Here is a 20,529-nt window from a genome sequence, read left to right as displayed (position 1 = left end):
TACAGTTTCAGGTTCCACATTGCAACTAGCCTTTAAGAAGCGGCCGTTTTGTTGAGTTTTGGTATAGTGGCAAAAAGGAATATCCACAATTATCTAAAAAGACTGTTAAAATACTCCTCCCTTTTCCATCTGTCTATCTGCATGAGGCTGGGTTTTCCTCATATACTTCAACAAAACATGTTCACAGACTGAATGTAGAAGCAGATATGAGAATCTAGCTGTCTTCTGTTAAACCAGATATTAAAGAGATTTGCAAACATGTGAAAGAGTGTGGATTTTTAAGATGTTATTTTTTTTGTAAAAACATTATGTTAACATGTAGTAAGTTCATTGTCATGTTTGATTACTTGATACTTTTTTAAACATGTTTGGATTTCTAATATGGTAAGTGGCAGTAGATAAATAACCCACATCAATTTAAGTTTTGGGGGTCTTCAGTAATTTTGAAGAGTGCAAAGAAACCCTGAGATCAGAAAAGTATATGAATGTTTAGTTAAGATAATTTAATTCAAGCATTATGGTTGTGTTCCGGTGATGGAGAATGAGGGATGCCCTGGCCTGAGGCTTCTGTGGTTTAAGGCTTCTAGGTCTCAAAAAGGAATTTATGTTTACTTTACAGAAGTGGTAATTTTATATTCTTTAAAATGAGATGTCATTATAGATACCTCTTTAAACTCTTTTATTATCATAGATGATACTCAACACTTACAAATAAACCAATTACCTCGGATTATGGGAAGGTGTGTACCTCCTTCTCTACCAGATCAGCCAGAAACCTTACTAAAAATTTAAAAGTGGATTTATATGTCAGTTAGTCCTTCCCCATTTTATGTTAGAGTTACTCATTAGCACTGCAAGTATAAGGCTGATAGGGGAGGAACAATGAGAGAACTCTGCTAACTCATAAACTGGGTGCTGAACTTACCTGAGGAGATTCACTGTTGGCCATATAGCTCATTGGTGTATTCAGCCTGGCCCAATAGCTGTATTCTGTGTTTAACACTCAGCGTTCTAGCTCTCATGAGTGGTCTCAAACCAAAATATTATTGTTATGCACCTTTCTTCATTTTGTAAGTGCTTTGTCTTCTGGTACTTGAAATGTCAGAGGGAATAGGATGCATGCAGTTTCTGTCTTAAAGCTACAGGTAGCAAACACCCTGAGTGTGCACCCAGAAGAATTGGTTAAGAAGTCATAGAAGGATCAAAACAGGTCTCATAGTTTGGGTGCATGAAGATTATAATCTTTGTATGCAATAGACCATATGATAGTAAAATGATTCCTTTTTGGCTTTTATAAGCAATAGTATTCAATTACAACATTTAAATTGTAGATAGATATTGGGGGCACCTGGGTGGCTCAGTTGGTAAAGTGTCCGACTCTTGATTTTGGCTCAGGTCATGATCTCCCATTTCATGAGTTCAACCCCCACATTGGACTCTGTGCTGACAGTGCAGAGCCTGCTTAGGATTCTCTTTCTCTGCCCTCCCTTCCTCCCTCTCTCTCTTTCTTTCTCTCTCTCAGTAAACATAAAAAAATAAATTATGGGTGTTGGCCCATTGGTAGGGGGCAAAGTTTTGCCTTTTTTTTTTTAATGTTTATTTATTTTTGAGGGAGGGTGGACAGAGGATCCGAAATGGGCTCCATGTTGACAGCAGAGACCCTGATGTGGAGCTCAAACTCCCCAACCACAAGATGATGACCAGAGCCAGAGTCAGACACTCAACTGACTGAGCCATCTGGGCACCCCAATTTTTTGTTTGTTTTTTTCTTTTCTAGGTCTATCTGTACTTCCCAAAAGTTATATAGTGTCATTTTTACCACACCAATATAGAATGCTGCCTCAAAAGTGGTTGGTCTTTTTTTAAATGTGTATCACATTTATTTATTTATTTATCTATCTATTTATTTATTTATTTTCCCAAGTTTTTATTTAAATTTCAGTGAACATACAATATAATATTAGTTTCAGGTATAGAATTTAGTAATTCAACACTTGCATACCACACCTGGTGCTCATCACAACAAGTGGCCTCCTTAATTCCAACGTCACCTACTCAACCCACCTCCTCCAACTGTACCCCATCATCTCCCCTCTGGTAACAACCATCAATTTGTTCTCTACACTTAAGAGTCTGTTTCTTGGTTTTCCTCTCTTTCTCCCGCCATGTTCATTTGTTTTGTTTCTTAAATTCCACATAAGAGTGAAATCATATGGTATTTGTCTCTCTGACTGACTTATTTCGCATAGCATAATACTTTTTAGCTCCATCCACATCAAATGTCAAGATTTCATTCTTTTTTACTCCACCACATCCTCTTCTTTTTTTTTTTAATCTTTATTTTTGAGAGAGAGAGAGAGAGAGAGAGGGACAGAGTGGAAGTTGGGGAGGAACAGAGAGAGAGAGAGACATGAATCTGAAGCAGGCTCCAGGGCCTGAGCCAACAGCACAGAGCCCGACATGGGGCTCGAACTCATGAACCACGAACTCATGAACTCATGAACAACCTGAGCCAAAGTCAGACACTTAACCGACTGAGCCACCCCGGTGCCCCGATTCCACCACATCTTTGTTACCCATTCATCAGTTGATTGACATTTGGGCTCTTTCCATAATTTGGCTGTTGTTGATAATGTTGCTATAAACATTGGGGTGCAGGTATTGCTTCAAGTTAGTATTCTTAGTATTCTTATATCCTTTGGGTAAATACCTAGTGTCATTGCTGATGATAGGGTAGTTCTATTTTTAACTTTTTCAGGAACTTCCATATTGTTTTCCACCAACAGTATAAGAGGGCTCCCCTTTCTCTGCATCATCACTTACACCTGTTTTTTTCTGTGTTGTTAATTTTAGCCATTATGATTGGTGTGAGGTGATATCTCATTGTAGTTTTGATTTGTATTTCCATGATGTTGAGCATCTTTTCATGTGTCTGTTAGCCATCTGTATGTTTTCTTTGGAAAAATTTCTATTCATGTCTTCTGCTGTCAGCACAGAGCCTGATGTGAGGCTGGATCTCACATACCTTGAGATCATGACCTGAGCTGAAATCAAGAGTTGGACACTTAACCACCTGAGCCACCCAGGCACCTCCCTTCTGCCCATTTCTTAACTGGATTATTTGTTTTTTTGGATGTTGAATTTGATAAGTTCTTTATAGATTTTGGGTACTAACCCTTTATCAGATACGTCATTTGCAAATGTCTTCTCCCATTTTGAAGGTTGCTTTTTAGTTTTGTTGTTTCCTTCACTGTGCGGAAGCTTTTTATCTTGATGAGGTCCCAATAGTTCGTATTTGCTTTTCTTTCCCTTGCCTCTGGAACAAGTAAGAAGTTGCTCCGGCAGCCAAGGTCAAAGACGTTGCTGCTTCTGTTCTCCTGTAGGATTTTGAGGGTTTCCTGTCTCACATTTAGGTCTTTCATCCATTTCGAATTTATTTTTGTGTATGGTGTAAGAAAGTGGTCCAGTTTCATTCTTTTGCATGTTGCTGTCTGGTTTTCCCAGCACCATTTATTGAAGAGACTGTCTTTTTTCCATCGGATATTCTTTCCTGCTTTGTCAAAGATGAGTTGACCATATAGTTGAGTGCATTTCTGGGTTTTCTGTTCTATTCCACTGATCTGTGTGTCTGTTTTTATGCCAGTACCATACTGTCTTGATGACTACAGCTTTGTAATACAGCTTGAAGTCTGGAATTGTGAGGCTTCCAGCTTTGCTTTTTCTTTTTTAAGATTACTTTGGCTATGCAGGATCTTTTGCAGTCCCATTCAAATTTTAGGATTGTTCTAGCTCTGTGAAAAAGGCTGTTGATATTTTGATAGGGGTTGCATTAAATGTGTAGATTGGGTGGTGTAGACATTTTAACAGTATTTGTTCTTCTAACCCATGAGCATGGAAGGTGGGGGGAAGTTTTTTAAAACCTTGTGACTCTATGTAAGTTGAAAGCATGCTAGATCATAACACTTAATGACCTGGTTTCCCTCTCTAAACAAGAAACACTCTCACCTGCTATATGTATATTGTATACATGTATATATTTAAAGGTAATAATATTAGGAAGTCCAGTGAGATTTTGGATTTAAAAATGTCTCAGATTAAAAGACAAGCTCCTAAATGGGAGAAGATATTTGCAGATGATATCTCTGATACAGGGTTAGTATCCAAAATATATAAAGAACTGATATAGCTCAACACTCAAAAAACAAATAATCCAATTTAAAAAATGGGCAGAAGACATGAGCAGGCATTTCTCCAAGGCAGACATATGGATGGCCAACAAATACATGAAAAGATGCTCAACATCACTCATCATCAGGGAAATGCAAATCAAGACTACAATGAGATATCACCGCACACCTATCAGAATGGCTAAATTAAAATACTTACCTTCAGATTAAAATACTTACCTTCAGGGGTGCCTGGGTGGCTCAGTCGGGTAAGCGTCCGACTTCCACTGAGGTCATGATCTCATGGTTCGTGGGTTCAAGCCCCGCATTGGGCTCTGTGCTGACAGCTCAGAGCCTGGAGCCTGCTTCAGATTTTGTGTCTCCCTCTCTCTCTGCTCCTCCCCCACTTGCTCTCTCTCTCTCTCTCTCTCTCTCTCAAAAATAAAGATTAAAAAAATTTTTTTAAATACTTACCTTCAAAAAGACTAGCTGTGTGAGTAACCCTTCCTCCACCCTTTTTACCCTCATTCTTCCTCCATGCAGGAAAAGGGAAGCTTTGTTAGGACTTGTTCATATGAATATAAAATATCACACCAAATGGCAGCATGTGTGAATGTTAATGGCACTTTAGTTAATTTGTAGGATTGCTTCTTACAGGATTTTTAAGTATAGTCCATTGAGAGAAAAATTACATTTTGTCCTTCTCTAATCAACTTGATATAACTACTTAAATAATGACTGTTTTATCCCAAAATCAGCTGAGAACATAATACTAGGACTGGTATCTTTAAAGGTTTGAACTTTGATATTTGTTCATGAGGAGCCTTCTGTAAAGAGCTAAAAATACTTTTAGGAGTGGTAGGTGCTGAAGATGGTACATGATCACAGGCGTCAACTTAAAGTCAAGCAGTAGTAACTTGTTCATGGAATGTGTTGTCTCTGATTTCTGCCCTTTCCCTTCCCCTTGATTACAGAGAGGTACAGAAAGCAGTCAACACTGCCCAGGGCTTGTTTCAGAGATGGACAGAGCTCCTCCAGGACCCCTCCACAGCAACAAGGGAAGAAATCGACTGGACCACCAATGAGCTGAGAAACAACCTCCGGAGCATAGAGTGGGATCTGGAGGACCTTGACGAGACCATCAATATCCTTCTCTATGGTGCCTGTGCCTCTGGGATGAACAGAAAAATGAACACGTTTTTGTCCAGGTGTCTCAAGTACATAGATTAGATATTTCCTTTTCTAGTTGATTGATGTTGCTCTTCTTTGTACCATGATACACTCAAAATAGTTGCCCAGTGAGCTAAGGTTTAGGGGCCACGTTCTTCTACGGTGCATGATAAGTCAGGCAGTGTGGAGACAGTGTAGTGCAGTGGTTATAAGCTCAGACCCTGGAGTCAGATTGTGTGTTCAAGCCCTAACTATACCAGTTACTATCTGTTTGACTTGGAGCGTTGTTCTCTGCTTCAGTTTCCTCTTCAGTAGAAAGTTAGGATAATAGTAGTACCTAGCTCGTAGGATTGTTGGAAGTGTAGCAGGTAGAGTATGGTGCCTGACGCACAGTGAGCTTCTGTGTTAGCGGTCATTATTACATAGAGGTGTATACAGGCCAGTGTTATACGTTGTTGATTAGAAATCAAAAGAAGATCCTTTTGTGGATTGTCTTCTTCCAATTCAGGAGGTGATGCTAGAATGCCAGTGTCCATCGGAGAAGCATTCTAAACCATCCAGTTGCATTTGGTAAAAGCAGATCTGTTACATTTAAGTCATGGTGTTGATGTTAAAGAAGTGCACTGACCTGACTGGCGAACCAGAGAACTGTAAAAGCTGAACTATGTGGCCTTTTCTCAGGTGGAAAAATTCCAGCCAATCAAAAACGTTGACGGTATGCCAACTGCACGTTCTCAGTTCTCTTTTGTTCTTTCAGTAAGTGTGACCTAGGAAACCGGCTTTCATCAGAATCACTCCATAGCATGGGTTCATGTGCAGTTGATGTGTGGACTGCATAATTTATATATATTTCTGTTAATCATAATGACCCTGGGTGCCTTTTAAATTACTATTTTTTAAGTTTATTTATTGATTTTTTGAGAGAGCGAGTGTGTGCACAAGCAAGGGAGGGGGGCACAAGCAAGGGAGAGAGAGGACGAGAAAATCCCAAGCAGGCTCTGCACTGTCAGTGCAGAGCCCCATGTGGGGCTCAAACCCACGAACCATGAGATCATGACCTGAGCTGAGGTCAAGAGTCGGTTGCTTAACCGACTGAGCCACCCAGGCGTCCTCTTTTTAAATTATTTTTAAAAAACAAGCATGTTCTTTAAAATTAGTGGAACAAAATATGTGAGAGGATGGGATCAAAAGCACAGATACAGGAAGATCCGTCTTCCCTTGAGATGGAAGAAGACAAGATTGGGGAGACAGAAATTACGAGAGAAAGAGGAGATACTGTGGGTTCGGTTCCAGATCACCACAGTCAAGTGAGTATCGCAATAAAGCAAGTCAAGTGAAGTTTTGGGGTTTCTCTGTGCATAGAAGTGATGTCGACACTAGACTGTACTCTGTTAAGTGTGCAATAGGACGTTGTCTAAAAACAGTGTATATACTTTAATTTAAAAATACTTTATTGCTGGGGTGCCTGGCTGACTCAGTTGGTAAAGCACGTGTCTCTTGATCTCGGGATTGTAAATTTGAGCCCCATGTTGGGTGTAGAGATTACTTAAAAATAAAATCTTTAACATAAAAATATTGCTGAAAAATCCTAGTCATCATCTGAGCTTTCAGTGAGTTACAACCACAGATCACCATAACCAATATAACAGTGAAAAAGCTTGAAATATTGCTAGAATTACCAAAAGGTGACACAGAGACACAAAGGGAACAAATGCTGTTGGAAAAATGGTGCCAATAGACTTGCTTGACACTGGGTTGCCACAAACCTTCAATTGGTAAAACACACAGTGTCTACTAAGTGCAGTAAAACAAAGCACAATAAAATGAAGTATGCTGTTTTCATCACGCATTCAGCAAGTAATCCCTGAGTGTGCCATGTATTTTGTTAGTTACTGGGATGGGACTGATGAGCAGAACAGTGTACTGGCCCTCATGGAATTTATGGTGGGGAGTAGTGAGGAGCTCTGGGGACAGGGGAACAGACATTAATCAGAATAACACAAATGTCTATTTGCAAACTGTAAGAGAAAAGTACAGAGAGCCATGTGAGTGTCTGACATGGGGCAGCAGGACCAGGCTGGGGGTGAGGAGATCAGGGGAAGCTTCACTGAAGAAGCCTCGCTCTCTAGATTCGTAAGCAGGGTTAGCTTCTTGCCATAAGAGGAATGGTTTGGAATAGCAGATGAAACAGGTTTTCAGAGCTGTCACGGGAAAGGTGATCTGGAGTCAGAAAAGAATAGATACAAAGTGCTGGCAGGTCTCTGGAAGAGCCCAGCTCAGCTGTGGTCAGACTGCCATGGATTTATAGTGAACCCAGTCAGCAGTCTTAACCCGGAGGGTCTTCTCCACTTTGAGGCACGGAGATCCTCATAGCTGTGGGAAGAGAGTTTGAGAATGATGTGCGTCAAGCTGCCTGTGTGTTCAGAGACATCGAGCCAGATTTTATTGCTTGCCTGTGAGAGATTCTGTGGTTTAACATGATGTCGTTTGTTAGACTTTTGATGATGAAATTGCTTTACCTTGACTCTTTGACCCACGCATAGTTGAAGCAAACCCTAGAAAATTCAACCTTGATGCGACTGAATTGAGTATAAGAAAAACCTTCATCACAAGCACTCGGCAAGTTGTCAGGGTAAGGAATATGAGCTTACTGTGTTATTTGTGCAAGAAATAGCCAAACTGCTTTTCTTAATTGTAAACTAATAGGTCGACTCTGAAACCACTTTTTAGTATGAATTAAATGCCGCTTTCCATCATAATTTCTCTGATTCAAAGAAAGAAATTTGTTTCTAGTATTGTCAGGCTTATTTCTTGGAGCAAAATGGAGAGAGTAGATGCCTGGCCCTGGGGAAGTTACTTTAAGGGTGTCCTACTTGGCCATAGCTCTCATTCCTCCAAACCAGTTCTCTTGTTTCCTCTTTATTTCTTGCTCTACTGCGTTTTTGGACAAAAGGAAGAATTACCATTGTAGAAACCATTTGGTTCCTTGATGGATTGGTAATCACTTTGCGTTGTGCAGAGTGACTCTTACCAGGTTTGGATAGCGGCCTCTTCCACCATCTGAATTGCTTCTGGAACTTTTGCAACCCGTGTTACTGACATTTCCATATACAACTGCTTGACAGCCTTTCGGGAGCTGTCCAGAGCAAGCATCCATCAAGAGTATTAAAAGCCAGTCCAAGTTGAACAAATCTTTAGTCTCAAATTACATAGCTAATAATCTATTGTTAAAAAAAAAACCTAAGAGAAAATATCATTTAAGTCAAATCCTGTATCCTTGAGATATGTTTGTATTTGAAACTATATGGCTAAGCCGTTTGATTAGCATAACTAGATGTAAGAGAACCAGCTGTCTTTAACATATGTACTAGAAAGCAGCTTCCTTGAATAAAAAGACTTGGGATCATACCAGCGCTAACATATGGCTTTTTAAGAGTCATCTTAGGCAGGAACCTTGGTATGTGTTTGCCAAAAACTTTATGTCATGTGATTTCCTTTTGAAATTATTTCAGATGGTAGGTTATCACTGAACTTTAACTATTCTTGTTTCTTCTTTTATTCATTAGTTGCCTTTCTATATACATATATCTAAATTATTTTTAAATAAGGCCATACTTTAATGGGCCTCATATTTTTGGACCTGGGTGCCCCATCTATATACACTGAGCATTTGAATTAGACACTCTTAATTTCTAGCCGGTTCAGAACACTGTTCTAATAAGGAAGCCTTTTATTCCAATAAGGTAAATCTCCAATCACTTATTTGATACATATGGTTTGCTTTTCTATTTTTTGTAATAGATTTTCTGAAAGACACTTCTGTAGATGTTAGTATTTAAATGGTGCCTTGCAGTGAAGCATATATCCCTGACCTTAATCATTATATTTATTCTTTCTGCAAAATAGTACTACTTGTAAGTTTTGCAAATTGAAATTCAGAGGTAAGTATATTGAAAGTTAAGTTAATTGGTATAACTGGAAGTAGAAACTGAAGTTCATTTTGAAAAGCTTTTTAAAGTGTATTCTTTGATAGAACTGTTTAAAATCAAGTCCATGCTTCATAATGCTGCAGCCCTTCTAGGGTTGAGGTCTAAGTCATACTCCACTGTATCATCCAACTGAGTATTGTAGAGTTTTTAGTCATTCTTGTTTTAATTGTGACTCCTTTTTGGAAAGGTGTTACTGTTTGCTAGTTGTAGGTTAACAGTACCTAATTGAGCTTTTGTTGATCTCATTTTAATAAATTCTAATTGAAATCCTTCAGAAGAGAAGGACATAGTAATGAGGCTTACCTGAATTTTTTTTCTTAAAGCACCATGTGTTGATTGAATATTATTGCATTTGGGGGGCGCCTGGGTGGCTCAGTCGGTTAAGCATCTAACTTCAGCTTGGGTCATGATCTTGCGGTTTGTGAGCTCGAGCCCCACGTCAGGCTCTGTGCTGACGGCTCAGAGCATGGAGCCTGCTTCGGATTCTGTGTCTCCTTCTCTTTCTGCCCCTCCCCAACTTGTGCTCTGTGTCTCTCTGTCTATCAAAAATAAATAAATGTAAAAAAAATTGTTTTAATTAAAAAAATATTATTGCATTTGGCTAAGCAGTATTTGCAGGTTTTTGTTTTTTTTTTATGTTTATTTATTTATTTTGAGAGAGAGAGAAAGTGAATGCATGCAAGGGAGGGGCAGAGAGAGAGAGAGGGAGAGAGAGAATCCCAACCAGGCTTCTCGCTGACATAGGGTTCCATCCCATGAACCGTGAGATCATGACCTGAGCTGAGATTAAGTAAGAGACACTTACCCTACTGAGTCTCTAGTTAAGCAGTATTTATATACTGAGATCTCCGGGTTCTAGTTGGAGGAGGCAGAGTAGGATCAGAGAATTAGGAGATTTGGGAAAAGAAACCTATGACCAAGCTCAGGTTTGGGATGTGTATATCATAAGCTTACATAAAGTCCTCTGTTAACCTGTTAACAGTACGTTTTCGTTTATTTGCTCCAAAAGGAGTACATTTTGATCCACAGCTTTCTCCTTCTTAGGCAGGAGAGTTGGTAACACATTGTACATTTGTGTGTGTGGTTGTTCTGTCTGAAGAATTACATCTTTCCCTCATTTTTCCTTGCAATTCATGTCCATTGGCTTTGCTTTTAGAAGCATCCCTGGGGGCGCCTGGGTGGCGCAGTCGGTTAAGCGTCCGACTTCAGCCAGGTCACGATCTGGCGGTCCGTGGGTTCGAGCCCCGCGTCAGGCTCTGGGCTGATGGCTCGGAGCCTGGAGCCTGTTTCCGATTCTGTGTCTCCCTCTCTCTCTGCCCCTCGCCCGTTCATGCTCTGTCTCTCTCTGTCCCAAAAATAAAAATAAACATTGAAAAAAAATTTAAAAAAAAAAAAAAAAGAGAGAAGCATCCCTGGTTTCAAGAGTCTTGTTTGTGTGTTTTCCCAAGTGTCTTTGAAGTTTATGTAGTTTTTACTAAGTTTTGCTGGCAGTTTTTATTGAAGAGAGCAAAAATATTTTTTTGTGTGTGTAAATAGCCTTTGATATTTTTGAAGTAATCATTTTTATATTTGTGGGGTCACCTACACATTGGAGATCTTGCATGTGAAATCTTTGTGTTGTGGAAATATGTTCCAGAAGTGACTTTGTCTTAACTTAGTAGCAGAAGGTTTTGAAGTATATGGCAGAGGCACAGGGAATGAACTGTGAGGAGACCTGAGTTCTAGGCTCATTTGTGACCTTAATAAATTTTCATCATGGCAAGTGATTTAGCCTCTCTGGCTCTATGTTTTCTTTATCAATTAAATGGTCCTCACAGACATTCTCTCTAACTTTCAAAGATGATGAGAACTGTACCCCTTGCGGAAAAAAATCCAACTTGTTCCAACCCAAGAATTGTTTCCATTTCATTGTAAGTCAAGATAGACATGGTTAACCAAAAAGGGGAGGTGTACAATGTGGACAGAGATGACGTTGGGATGTGTGACCTCTGAGTGCTGAGTACTGGGATGTATGGTGTCCCATTCACTCAGTCTGGAAGACACCATGAAATGGGAACAGGAGCATAAGTAACTAGGACATTTATTGTGTTGTGGGGTTTTTTTTTGTTTTTTTTGTTTTTTTTTTGACAGACGAACCAAATTGTATTGGTATTAGCTGCTTCTGGACTGCTGGTTCTAAACTTCATGTGTTAGAAAGAAGATGACTGATTACCTTTTTGCCTGATAGGTTGTTACAGAATGCTTAACAGTGTTCGGTGACTTAGCTTAAAATTCCAAATCCTAATAAGGAGGCTAGTGGCTGATAACTTTTAACGGACGTAGAAACAAATGGCGACTAGAAGTGAAAGCCTGGCTGTTTTACCTGCTGTCATGGCCACACAGGACACACGCTGCACAGCCATTGGAAGAGTCACTCGCCATCAGGGCTAACGGCCCCTCCACATGTATTTTAGTAAGCAGACACTTTAAAAACCTGGAGCTTTTAAATACGTATTTCATAGGGGCGCCTGGGTGGCTCAGTCGGTTAAGCGGCCGACTTCGGCTCAGGTCATGATCTCGAGGTCCGTGAGTCCGAGCCCCACGTCGGGCTCTGTGCTGACAGCTCAGAGCCTGGAGCCTGTTTCAGATTCTGTGTCTCCCTCTCTCTGACCCTCCCCCGTTCATGCTCTGTCTCTCTCTGTCTCAAAAATAAATAAACGTTTAAAAAAAATTTTTTTAAATAAATACGTATTTCATTAAAGTAATGCATGTTCATGAAGGAAAATTAGGAAAGTTTATAAGAGGAAAAAATAGAAAAAAGAAATCTAAGCTCCAAATAATGAACACAACCTTTGCTATATTTTCTCATGGTGATTTTCTTCTCAGTGTATGATAGTTGTATTTTTACAGTTGTGATCATAGTGTTAAGCCATCATAAGCATTTTGTATTTTAATTTTTAAAATTAAAAGCAATTCATACTTGCTATTTTTAAAATGCAAATAATTTTGCTGGATGAGAAAGGTAAAAAATGCCCCTCCCGGGGCGCCTGGGTGGCGCAGTCGGTTAGCGTCCGACTTCAGCCAGGTCACGATCTCGCGGTCCGTGAGTTCGAGCCCCGCGTCGGGCTCTGGGCTGATGGCTCAGAGCCTGGAGCCTGTTTCCGATTCTGTGTCTCCCTCTCTCTCTGCCCCTCCCCTGTTCATGCTCTGTCTCTCTCTGTCCCAAAAATAAATAAACGTTGAAAAAAAAAATTAAAAAAAAAAAAATGCCCCTCCATTCTGTCATTCCACTCCCTGGAAATAATCACTATTAACAGTTTTACATATTTCCTCTAGTCATTATATGACATAGAAATAGACTCTTTTAAAACAAAAAAAAATTTTTTTAATGTTTGTTTATTTTTGAAAGAGACAGAGACAAAGTGTGAATGGGGGAGGGGCAGAGAGAAAGAGAGACAGAATCCCGAGTAGGCTCTAGGCTCTGAGCAAGCTGTCAGCACAGAGCCCAACATGGGGCTCGAACTCACAAACCATAAGATCATGACCCAAGCCGAAGTTGGACACTCAACCAACTGAGCCACCCAGGCACCCCTGAAATAGACTCTTAAAAGAAATGGCACATTAGTCTGAGTTTACTCTAAGTTACTATTCTCTTCTTGGGACATGCTGCTTTTTTCTACTTTTCTTTCCTATTATAAATAGCACTGCAGTGTACATCTTTGCTTTTTTTCTGGTATATATTTTATACTGTTCTTTTTTTAAGATTTTATTTTTAAGTAATCCCCACACCCACCATGGGGCTCTAACTCACAACCCTCAGATCAAGAGTTGCATGCTCTACTGACTGAGCCAGCCAGGCGCCCCTTTTATATTGTTTTCTTAAAATAAATCCTAATAGTGGAATTGCTAGGTCAAGGCCGTGAATATTTGACACAAATATCAAGGCTCCTGTTACAAAATGTCAAGTTTTTTCAGTTAGTCCAGTTTACTTTCCAGCCATTGTTCCAGAGCAGCAGTTTTTTGTTTTGTTTTTTTTTTACATTTTTATTGAAGTACAAAAATAGAGAAAAGTGCATGTATCCCAGGTACACAGCTTGAAGAGTTTGTAAACTGGTGACAGCCATAGAAGCATTCCAGAGCATTCCCAGCACCCCTAGAAGCCTCCTTGTGCGCCTTTATGGTCTCTACTTCCCTGTTCACTGTGCTGACTTCTTTTTTTTTTTCTTTTCATTTTTTTAATGTTTATTTTTGAGAGAGCACGAGCAGGGGAGGGGACAGAGAGAGAGGGAGACACAGAATCCGAAGCAGGCTCCAGGCTCTGAGGTGTCAGCTCAGAGCCTGACACGGGGCTCAAACTCACAAACTGTGAGATCATGACCCGAGCTGAAGTTGGACACTTAACCAACTAAGCCGCCCAGGCGCCCCACACTGTCCTGACTTCTAACAGCAAAAACACGTTCTACAGATAAAGTTCAAGGTTTAATTGAACTTCAGTTATTTTTTCCATACATGTTTGGATACATGTTGATATTTTCATTATTTCTTTATGCAAGTAATGTTCACTGTTTTTTTTTTTAAACTATTATAAAATGTATTAAGTGCATTTTTAAAGCATCTGTTATCCCACCAGTGAACATTTAACACCACCCCAGGTGACTCACTCAGGTAAATCTCACACATTTAAGAAACATGGCTTATACCATTGAATTCCCTTTGTTTTAAATAAGCCAATATCTGTATGTTCATGGTGGGTGCTTTTTTTTTTTTTTTAAACTAAGTATATTTTTCTCAGTTTCTATGGGTGGCCATTTTATTTATTTATTTATTTTTTTTTTTTGAGGTTTGTGAACAGCGAAATAGGTAGAGAATTCTAGAATTTCTGGGTCAACTGGACCCTAGACAGAACACCCCTCGGATGTGCTACCTACCCAGTGTCATTTCCAAGGGCTCACATATCCTCTTGTTGAAGGCCCCCAACAGAGGGGGTTTGCTCCTTCTGGATGCACCCTTAGATGGGCAGCACTGGGAGGGACATAGTGACAGGTTATAGTAAAATGATCTCTTTACCTTTGCTCTGCTGGATTAATAACATTTTTTTCTACAGAATACCCGAAGTGATCTTCTAAAACATGAACCAGAATACTCCATGGCCATGCTTAAAATACTTTAATGCTTCTCATTTGCCTTTGCACAGGGGCCTGCAATCTATGACCCATGAAATCTAAGAACAGTTCTACATTTTTTAAAGTATAGTTAGAAAACGTGCGCCCGTGCGCGCGCGCGCGCACACACACACACACACACACACACACACACACACAACAGTGTATGATGGGCTGAATATTTAATATTTACTCCTTTACAAACAAAGTTTGCCAGCCCCTGCCTCAGAATAAAATCTAAGCAGCCTGAAGGGCCTGCACGTTTGGCCAACCTTCTCTTCTGTCCCCTAGCCCCAAACACGCAGCTGGCTCCTTGGACAACCCTGGCCTGCTTTCTCAAGAGCCAAAGGCACTGAGCTGTTTCCCACCTCCAGGCTTTTGTATTTGCTGTTCCCTTTGCCCAGATTTCCCGGCCTTTAGTTCTTTCTGTGGTTGACTCATTCTTGCCCTTCAGGTCTCGATTCCATTGTCACCCCTATCCTATGCCTCTAGAGTGGCATTCATCACCCACTCAGTTCCAGCCCTGTTTATTCCCCTCCTTCCCAACACAGCAACCACTTTGTTGACTTATCTGTGGGATTACTGTTTGCCTTTTCTCCACCATAGTGTCGGCTCCATGTGGGCAGGGACCCGGCCTGTATTGCTCACTGCTGTACATGGGCACGTATTAGGCTTTAGTGAGCATTTGGTGAGCGTAAAAATGGGTGCTGGGAAAGTTGAAGCAAGGTGGTTATTATTCAGACTGCCCATAGGAATTAGGAAAACTGTGGCACAGTCTCATCTGCTGTTCACTTGTCATGCGTCTTGGAAAAAGTTTCTGAGCGCCTAATCCCTCAACATTTGCATCTATAAAATAGCCTACTTGCCAACAGAAAGTTATGAAGTTATTTTGGCAGCATTTATTTTTTTAAAGAAAAATTGTATTACAGCAATCGTACTCAATTCAAATAATTTTAAAGGATATTGGGTTGTGGTTAAATATGATAAGGAAAATGGCTCATATTTAATCAGGTGTTTTACTTCAGAGTAAGTAATGGGTCCATTCATTTTTCTTTCCATACAAAATTATTTTTTAATGTTTATTTTTGAGAGAGAGACAGAGCTTGAGCAGGGGAGGGGCAGAGAGAGAGGGACACACAGAATCCAAAGCAGGCTCCAGGCTCTAAGCTGTCAGCACAGACCCTGACACCAGGCCCAAACCCACAAGCAGTGAGATCATGACCTGAGCTGAAGTCGGACACTTACCTGACTGAGCCACCCAAGCATCCCTTTACAAAATTATTTTTGATACTGCTCTGGAAATTCACTCTTGGATTAGAATAGCCTATACTTCACATGAATCCAACCCAGAAATAAAATAAGATAGAATACTAGGAAGTATTCTCTGGTGTTTAATGATAGATATACTTTATGCTAAAGTGCATGATTTTTCACATGTATTCTGTTTGAAGATCTCAGTCCTTGAGCACAGGTTCTTGAGTTTGTGTCCCAGGATTGCCATTTACTGACCGTGTCACCTTAAGAGAGTATCTCAGCCTTTGTAGATCTCAAACTCCTCACCTGTAAAGCAGAAATAATACCAGCTTCATAGAGTTGTTATGAAAATTCAGTGATAAATATAAGTGTTCGGTGGTGTTTCTGACCCGTGGTTGGTACTCAGGAAATCCCAGCTCCCTTCCTCTGTCTTCCTCTTTAAATTTAGTATCCAGGTTATGCCCTTTTAAAGGAATGCCAGTCCCACTATTTTATTTCCTTTATTTTTGAGACTTTAAAGAATGCTGTCTTTTTGTTTTAAAAATTTCATAATAATGTATGTGTATTTTGCTAGCATGTAAAATATTAACCATGATTTTGTTTAATCTGAGGGTATTCGTTTGTTTTCTGGTCTTCTCCTTACCTCATTAGGACATGAAGGATCACATGTCACCTTCCTCTGTGCAGGCATTAGCTGAACGAAAAAACAGACAGGTGAGTAAACATCTGAATACACAACATCAGTCAAAGAAAATAGCATGGTTAGATATTTGTAATTAAAAAATGCTGATGTCTGCGTATTGTGTGTTTAAGCAGAGGACATGTACACGCTGAGCCTGGAGTGAGGTCGGCAGGTGTGAGAAAGTCTGGTCAGCTGCCCCTCCGCTCCCTCACACCCTCTGGCTCTCTCGTCTGGGCTCCCATAGCTCCCTCTGCTTATCCTTGTAGCCCCCACCACACGGCATTTCTTCTGGACGTGTCGCGCGTGCTCCGTGTGCAAGGCTCTGTTAAGTGCTGTAATTGCTCCGTTTCCTGTCTTTTTCTCTGCTGGACCCCATGCTCCTTGAAAGTGAGGAACAGTTTGTGTCACAGGCTGTTTTTAAATCTCTGGCTGCTGCTACATTGCCCATAGAACTTACTAGACATCGAATGAGTGAAATTTTATGTAAAGACACTGGAGGAAACTTAATGTGTGTTAAATTAATGTAACGTGTGAATTTAAGTCCTTCGTCATTTTAAGTATTTTTATTTTATTATTTTTAAAAAATTTTATTTATTTTTGAGAGAGACAGAGTGTGAGTGGGGGAGGGGTGGAGAGAGAGGGAGACACAGAATCTGAAGCAGGCTCCAAACTCTGAGCTGTCAGCACAGAGCCCGACCTGAGCCAAAGTCGGACATGTAACCAACTGAGCCACCCAAGTGCCCTTTAAATATTTTTTTGACATGAGGTCTAGTTTCTATTAGTTATTACAGATACATCATGAAATCTCATTTCAGAAACCAAAGCACAGATAATGACATATCAAAAATAAAAGCTACAAGAGACCAGTCCTTGAATTTTAAGTATCTTTTTAAAGTTAGATGCTTTGTGTAGACATTTCTTTCTGACTGATAAAATAAAATAAAATAGTTTTAAAAATGTACAACAGGGGCACCTGGGTGGCTCAGTCAGTTAAGCGTCAGACCCTGGATTTTGGCTCAAGTCATGATCTCACAATTTGTGAGATCGAGCCCCACGTCTCTGCACTGTCAGCATAGAGATTCTCTTGGGATTCTCTCTCCCTCTCCTTCTGCCCCATCTCCCCGCCCCCCCTCAAATAAATAATACACACACACACACACACACACACACACACACACACACCAGTCACCTAAAATTTAGATTTAACTTCAGTTCCGTTCAGACTCCATAAAGTTACCAGTAGTCAGTCCATTTAGTAGACTGTTATTCCAGAATCAGCTCATCATTTTTAACTAACTGGATATCAGTAAGTCCTTACTTTATACCTGCACGTGTTTGTTGACCCACTTAATTTTGAAAACAAGTATTGTAAGAGCTCAAAGAAAGGGAGGGGGCTCTCCAGATATCACCTAACTTAATTTTCCTGTTTCCTTTCTCGCATTTCATTTTTCAAGTCATTGTTGTGTTTTATTTTCTTCCTGTCTACCTCCCTTCCTCTTAACGGTGCAATGAGGAAAAGCCAGTGACTGACCTGGTCCATCTGGCACTAGCTCTTGGGAGAAGCCGAGGGTCTGGCCATAGCTGGCTAGTTTTGAAGTTCCCTTTTTTGTCTCCACTTCAGCTCACAGGAGCTGAGTGACCTAAGGTAGTTGTGGCAGTGAGATCGGGAACTCTTGGCCTCCATTACCCTGAACTTGAATTGTTTTATTCCCCAGATAGTAGAAGTTGAGCTGACATACACAAACTGTGTAGTTACACATTGCCTTTCCAAGTGTGGACTGGAATTTTGTTTTCAGTGTTGCGTGAAACGTCATAGGGGAACAAATTGTCAAAGAATCGCAGGGCCGGTTTTCTGTACGCACTCAGGCAGGCAGGCCTCGCTGCTTCCTGCCAGATCAGGGGTTGTGCTACCCTGGCTGAGCTGGGACCTCTGGCTCTGGCACCTGCACACAGGCTGGTCCTCCAGTGCCCTGTGCCCTTGCTGTCTCCTTTCCCATTAAAACAGAGTCCTGGAAGTCAGACTGGTGGAATCTAAGCTGCTTCACAGTAAAGCATAGACGACTGTTAACGGTGTGACACATGTCCACCTGAGTGTAGACCATGGATGCGCTAGAAAAATAGCCCTGATTGTGTCCCCAGGAGCACACCAGGCTGGTGGAGCCCCCAGTTCTCTGTCGGTAGCCTAATGATGCACTATATATAGCCTTATTCTGACCTTGAAAAAATTGTCACTAGGCCCCACTGCCCTCCTTAGAGATTCTTAGAGTCTTCAGCTCAGAAGGAGCAGGATCTCTTCAACTTGACAACCCTACAATCAGGGCAGGGCAGGGCCATCTTCAAAAGGCCTCGGGTCTGCTTCCTCCAGAGGCCAGGTTGCCAAGGACTGCTGGAGGCTCTCCTGTGCCCTGGTCCCCTTCTCATAATCATCTCAGCACTTAGGCTCTGTCTTCGGAGCTTTGCCAAGCCCAGTCCCCAAAGTGTGGCCCTTTGACCGAATTCAGCTCTGAGCATCAGGTGAAGTGGGCCACGTCAGTCCCGAGGGGCTAGTAAAGGGCTTTTCAGACAGAGAAGCAAGTAATCAGTTAGGCTTTTAACAGTTCCGGAGATAAAAAGTACCCGGTAAGAAGATCTGGCAACCGCACAAGGAGAAAGAATCTTAGTCAGCAGCATCTTCTGACTCTTTATGCAGGACTGGTGTGAGCAGTAACTTTGACCAACTAGTCAGACAGGATTGTGGGGCTCCCAGTCCGAGCCCGCAGCCGAGAATGAGCTTTCCCATTCCTGACCGGCCTTTTCATATAAGGGAGACTTATCCTTTTTCCAGACTTATCCTGTTCTGGCTACAAACTTCCTTGAATTCATATTGGGAAACCTGACCCTGGTGAAGAGCTCTAACTTCAGGCCCAGCACTCGCCTGGGTTATCAGGATCAGGCACTCATTCGTGGCCATGTCCGCATGTGAAGCAACCCCCAGGTCCTATCTGGGAAGCCTGTAGCCCTTTCGTTCAACTGGAAGAGCACTGGGATTTATGTATGGGTTAAACTGAAGAGACATTGGGGCTTCTGTGTGTGAGAGGCTGTGACTTAGCTTCTTATCATACTAGGGTGCTTTCCCACCTCCTTCCAAAACAAAACCCCAGAAACTTCCCTGGCTCACACTTGAATAAAAAGGATTCTAGATCTGTGGGATTACACTAGAACCTGTGAGTCTCTGGTGAACTTCCCAGGGTAGGAAGAGCTGACCTACAGAGACCGAGTGCTTTTACATTATGTAGTGTGTACAGATGGGCACTTGTTGGTTTGAAGTTGACATTTATTTGCATTTTAATGGGACCAGAGGCCATTTTTGAGTCCCATTGGGAAAGCTTGGAGGCAGCGGGTGCCCTTCCCGGCATTCCTGAAATTGTGCCACGCAGGCACCAACCTCCACCACCACACAAAAGGCTGACCCGGTGGAAAATGCACCGTGAGCAGTATGAGAACTCTTTATGTCCCTGCTGTGGAGCATTTATGCAGATAGTAATGGCTTGTTTCCCGCCCCCCCCCCCCCCCAACCTGGCTGCCCCGTCCCGCTCTCACAGGCGCTGCTAGGGGACAGTGGTGGTCAGAACTGGAGTGCTGGAACGACGGAGAAGTACGTGCGCCTCGACCGTGAGCTCCAGTTAGCCAACTCCCATTTCATCGAGGAGCAGCAGGCCCAGCAACAGGTACCCAAGGGCCTGTAGGCTGCGGTGGGAGCCAGGCCCTCCCTCTGTCCACTGCCAGCAGGTGGGGGGGTGGGGGGGACTTGTCTTGCAGCAGCCTGCGTCCGCCTGTGCCGTGAACCTCCTTCGGAGCACGACCTTGTCAAGAGATCCAAGCTTGATTAGCTCTCTCAGGAAGAGCAGACCAGACATCCACAACTGACAGACAAGGCCATTGATTGAAAAAAACAAAACACAAAAAACTAGCAACGTCTTTCCCCGCCTCCACTTCTATACTCCGTTTTTTGTTCATTTCAACAAAGGCACTTTCAGAAAAATTGAGTTCTTGTTTTTTCATTGAAAATCTATTATATGTAAAAATAATTGCTTTGGTGGAGGTTATACACCAGAAAGAAAGCGAGGTTGGTTATATTCACATTGTTG

At 41.5% G+C, this 20,529-nt stretch overlaps 1 protein-coding gene across 4 annotated transcripts in view; it reads left to right on the top strand.

The window, feature by feature from the left end:
• Positions 1–20,529, top strand: part of STX6 (syntaxin 6) — a 52,307-nt gene that overhangs the window by 16,214 nt on the left and 15,564 nt on the right. For all 4 annotated transcript variants that reach the window (XR_005781769.1, XR_005781768.1, XM_040446501.1 and 1 more), the window contains exons 2-5: positions 5,141–5,310; positions 7,874–7,968; positions 16,372–16,434; positions 19,984–20,109. Coding sequence is in view for 2 of the 4 variants with exons in the window: in XM_040446501.1 (XP_040302435.1) it covers positions 5,141–5,310; positions 7,874–7,968; positions 16,372–16,434; positions 19,984–20,109 (454 nt within the window). In the remaining 2 variants the exon portion in view is untranslated. The remainder of the gene's footprint in view (positions 1–5,140; positions 5,311–7,873; positions 7,969–16,371; positions 16,435–19,983; positions 20,110–20,529) is intronic.

This window comes from Herpailurus yagouaroundi, unplaced genomic scaffold, assembly GCF_014898765.1.
Source record: "Herpailurus yagouaroundi ecotype Mexico unplaced genomic scaffold, PumYag 195, whole genome shotgun sequence".
Classification (NCBI taxonomy): Eukaryota; Metazoa; Chordata; class Mammalia; order Carnivora; family Felidae; genus Herpailurus; species Herpailurus yagouaroundi.
The sequence above is the reverse complement of the archived record's forward strand: the minus strand, read 5'-3'. Positions and strand labels throughout refer to the sequence as shown.